This window comes from Cyanistes caeruleus, unplaced genomic scaffold (genome assembly GCF_971803275.1).
Source record: "Cyanistes caeruleus unplaced genomic scaffold, bCyaCae1.hap1.1 HAP1_SCAFFOLD_78, whole genome shotgun sequence".
In the NCBI taxonomy this organism is placed as follows: domain Eukaryota; kingdom Metazoa; phylum Chordata; class Aves; order Passeriformes; family Paridae; genus Cyanistes; species Cyanistes caeruleus.
The window spans coordinates 1,387,722-1,392,151 of NW_028255889.1; the positions used below are offsets into that span (position 1 = coordinate 1,387,722).

The 4,430-nt window shown below is 52.8% G+C and overlaps 1 protein-coding gene across 4 annotated transcripts; it reads left to right on the top strand.

Annotated features, from left to right (window-relative positions):
- Positions 1 to 4,133, top strand: LOC147646817 (uncharacterized). 4 transcript variants are annotated; one of them, XM_086872898.1, is made up of 3 exons: positions 1 to 120; positions 1,467 to 1,545; positions 1,732 to 4,133. In XM_086872898.1, exons 2-3 carry the CDS (start codon positions 1,494 to 1,496, stop codon positions 2,736 to 2,738), a joined length of 1,059 nt encoding a protein of 352 aa, XP_086729024.1. In that variant the 5' UTR covers positions 1 to 120; positions 1,467 to 1,493; the 3' UTR covers positions 2,739 to 4,133. The 4 variants fall into 4 exon arrangements, with proteins under 4 accessions (XP_086729024.1, XP_086729025.1, XP_086729026.1 ...); XM_086872899.1 differs by having other exon boundaries at positions 15 to 94; XM_086872900.1 differs by having other exon boundaries at positions 29 to 109.
- Positions 4,134 to 4,430: the final 297 nt, after the last annotated feature.

Sequence of the window (4,430 nt, forward strand, 5' to 3'; positions counted from 1 at the left end):
TGGGAGATGTAGTTCCATAAGTGGCTCGGAAGGCGCGTTTGGTGTTGCAGGGAAGCACTCAGAGAGAACTTTTCCGTTCGAGCTGTGGTTGCAGGTCCTCGGGGCGAATGTATACAGCTCGTGAGCACTTGGGGGGAACCTGGGGAGCTGTAACTGGGCTCTTTGGGGCGTGGGGCACGGCAGGAGGTTTGGGCGTGGAACTGTGTTCTGGGATGATGGGAGATGAATTCCCAGCTGTGTCTGGAAGGGGCATCTGTGGTGTCGGGAGCATTCAGGGATCCAGAGATGCTTTGGGGGGTCCTGAACGAGCGCTGAGGGGGCACTCGGGGATCCTGAAGGGTTTGGGGGAGACTTACGAGACATATGGGGGGCGATGCCGGGGTTCTAGGGAGTGCAGGGCATATTCCCAGTTCCTCACAACCTGATCTCAATTGCCCCCTGCAGTCTCCTACTCACTGCCAGGACGATCCCAGTATGATATCCCAGTATGATGTCAGTACACAGCCAGTGCAATCTCTGCCAGTGCCAGGACGATCCCAGTACAAACCAGTCCCTGCCAGTGCTGCCACTCCTGGGATCCCCCAGCCCTCTCTGTGTTCCCCCCTCCCACATCTCCCCAGAGGAGCCCCAAGGGCTGGCAGTCCCCAGCCAGGGTCCCCAGCCAGCCCCAGGTTGGATCTGCTGCCCCCAATTTTCCCAGTTTCCCTCTCCTTTTCCTCAGGCCGGGTTCCCCCCGTCCCCAGCGGGTGGGAGCAGCGGAGAGCCCCGCGCTGCCCATCCCGACCTGTCCCGGCTCCATCCCCGCTCCTCCCATGGGCTGTGAGGGGTTCGGGAACGGGGCACTGAGGGTGTCACTGCTCCTGGGAGAGGAGGGGGAGGGATGAAAGAGGAGCAGGAGGAGGAGGAGGGACAAATGAGGATCAGGGAAAGGAGAAGGAACTACAAGGTCGAGCACTCCCTGAATTTATAGTCCCCCACCTGTGCGATCATCACCCACCATCCCACAGGTGACTGGGGAGCGGGAGCTTTGCCCAGATATCCTGGGGGGGTCCCTGGGTTGGGTTTATTTGGGGGGGGATGTTTGGAGAATGTGGAACTCCAAAGCTGAGTGGAAAATCCTACTTGGGGGGATATTGGGGGGTCCCACCATCCTTAAGTGGGGAGATGGAAACAGGGGGAACTTTTCGGATTCCTGGCACTCTCAGCAGCCCGGGGAGGGCAGGGACCAAGCCGACAGGTGATCCCCAGTACAAACGTGACTCCCAGCAGCTGGGACAGGGGGGAACCCTTGAACCCCAAACAGGAGAGACCAGAGATGGGGAACTCCTGGGAGGCATTTTCAGGCTGAATTTTGGTGTTTTCTGAAGGTTTTATGGACCCCAGATGTCCGATGACTTCTAGAGATGAGCTTGGACAGAGGGACCTGCAAACTCAATGTCCTCATCCCTTGTATTTCCCAAAACCAGGATTTCCCATTGCCAAACCTTGGCTGGATGGAGAGGAAGGCTGCAAGGAAGAGGAAGATGCCTCGGGACACCCAGGCAGGTGAGGAGGAAGTCAGTGCCCCTTTCCCTCTCTCTCCTGCTCCATCTCCCAGCCCAGCATGGCCCCCAGCTGCAGGACAACCCTGTTGCCGAGGCCGTCCTGCCGGGGACGCACTGGGAGGATCTCCTTCCCCTTCCCTCTGGCACCAAGGTAAATCCCATCCTCTCCTTGTCCTTCCTCCCTCAGACAAGGAGCTGAGGATGGAGACCAGGGAGGACAAATCCCTGCAGCAGAACCTTGTGGAAGAGGCTGATTTGAGCAGTTCCACAGTGCAGGAATCCAACGGGGAGGAAAAGCCCCGGAGATCCCGCAGGAGGAGAAGCTCCAAACCCATCCCAGGGTGCTCTGAGGAGGAAAGACCCACCCTGTGCCGGGAAGGCGGCCGGAGATCCAGCCGGGGCTCTGAGCTGGTGGTCCATGAGCAGCTTCAGGATGGGGAGAAGTGCTACAAGTGCTTGGAATGTGGGAAGAGCTTCAGCCAGAGCAACAGCCTGATCTGCCACCAGATGATCCACACTGGGGAATGGCCCTACAAGTGTGGGAAATGTGGGAAGGGTTTCAGCTTTAACTCCAAACTCATCATCCACCAGCGCAGCCACACTGGGGAGAGGCTCTACGAGTGTTCTGAGTGTGGGAAGAGTTTTCGGATCAGCTCCAGTCTCCTCGTGCACCAGAGGATTCACACAGAGGAGAGGCCCTTCCGCTGCCCTGACTGTGGGGAGGGCTTCAAGCACAGCTCCACCCTCACCATTCACCGGCGCATCCACACTGGGGAGAGGCCCTTCAAGTGTGGGGAATGTGGGAAGAGCTTCAGCCGGAGGTCCCAACTGACCATCCATCAGATGATCCACACTGGGGAGAGGCCCTATGAGTGTCCAGAATGTGGGAAGAGGTTTCAGACCAGCTTCCAGTTCCTCAGGCACCAGCAGATTCACACGGATGAGAGGCCCTTCCGCTGCCATGACTGTGGGGAGCGCTTCAAGCAAAACTCCCACCTCATCACCCACCGGCGCATCCACACTGGGGAGAGGCCTTATAAGTGTGGAGAATGTGGGAAGGGGTTCAGCCAGAGCTCTAGCCTCAGTACCCACAAACGCATCCACACCGGGGAGAGGCCCTATGAGTGTCCCCAGTGTGGGAAGAACTTCTCAGACAGCTCTCAACTGACCAGACATAAACGGAGGCACCACTAAGGGAAGCCCTGCGAGTGCTCCAAGTGCAGGAAGAGCTTCGTGCGCTGCTCCAACTCCATCCCCCATCAGTGGGCCCACGTTGGGCAGAGCCCTGATGGCCCATGTTCCCTGTGATCTGTGTTGGGAAGACACTGGGCTGGTGGTCGTTTTGGTTTCGTTCTAATTATCTTTAGATTCATCTTCATCCCTTTGGAACAGACTAAATTGGGGTAAAAATCAACAAATTAATGGCATCTAATTAATCAATGGCACCTAAAACTTCACATTTTACTAGTGCTTCAAGAGCAACTGGGAATCAGGGAGCTACTTGAGAGTATTTAGGGGTTGTGGGGTATTTGGAGTTGTCTCCATTTCTTGGCATTCAAAGAGATGAGGGGCTTCAATCTGTCACCTCAAGACCTCTCAGTGCCTCTGAATGCTAATCAGTCCCACCCCAAAATTAGTCAATTCCACCCCCCCCTCCAGCTATGATGCCCTTAGTTTTAGCTTTCATATTTTTCATATTCTGCACTGCCTAGGTTTGTAGTTTTGAAGTTCATATTAATTGTTAGTGTCAGAAAAAATTAATCCATGAACACCAGAGGTTTATATGCAAAAAGGAGATAGAGGAGTGCTTTCAATTTTTTCAAATAAAGGGAGAGGCCATGGGGCATTCCCCTGGGATCTCTCTAATTTTTGGAGGGCGCAGCCTCCCTTTTATCCCAATTCCAGGCCGTACGTCCCTTCTCCCTTTCCCCATAGGCTGAGGGATTTGAGAGGTACAGACTTCCTGGTACTCATGATACCTGAGATACCATCCCCCCTCTCCCCAGTGCATAATCTCCTTCTTAGTTCTCAGCCCTGTTGGAATTTTATGGTGTTTCCCCAGTGTCTCGTTCATCTTTCAGTTGAATCCATCCCATTGTTTCTGTTATCTCTCAGTGATAGTTTCATTTTATCGGCAGACTCACAGCTTGTTTGTAAAGACAAGTGTCACTCTGATAGTATAAGGTTTTAAAATCTTAGAAAATTTGGGGACTTAGAAAGAAAGTTAGGTTTGGTGAGCCCGGGAAGAGTAGGTCCTGGCAAGTGTTAGGCCTTGTACTTGCTAAAGATCATGTCAAACTGTACCTGTGTAATTGGTATATGATGAATGATACAATTGTTAGATGTGATTAGATATAATTATTGTTTAAAGAACATGAGGAACAATATTAGGGGATTGAGGGGGATCACAAGAAATCCATGCTTGGGTAAAAACAATGCATACAATAGAACAATGTAAGTTTAATAATTAATATGAAAGTTATATAATGATAGAGTATAAAAGCATGTTCAACTCAAAACGAAGTCAGGTTAGATTTGGGTATGTGTACCCCTGACACCCAGAGCTCTTAATAAAGCACCTTCATTTAATCATTCTGTGATTATGTGTGTTCCTGAACACTAACATTTTGGCGACCCCAGATGGGACCTTGTGAGTGCTGCTGAGCAAACTCACGACCCGATCACGCTCCAGCCAGCACCGAGGAATTCTTGGGGACCCCATCAGCTGCGACCGTCTCTGCTGCTCACAATTTCCCCAGGAGAGAAAGGTAAGGTGCTTTACTGTGGGGGTCAGGAAACCAGCTGATTCAGAGATCCTGGCTCTCCCTTGGAGGCAAGGCACTTTCTCTCAGAGAGAGAAAAGTGTTACTCCCAGAAATCTTTGAG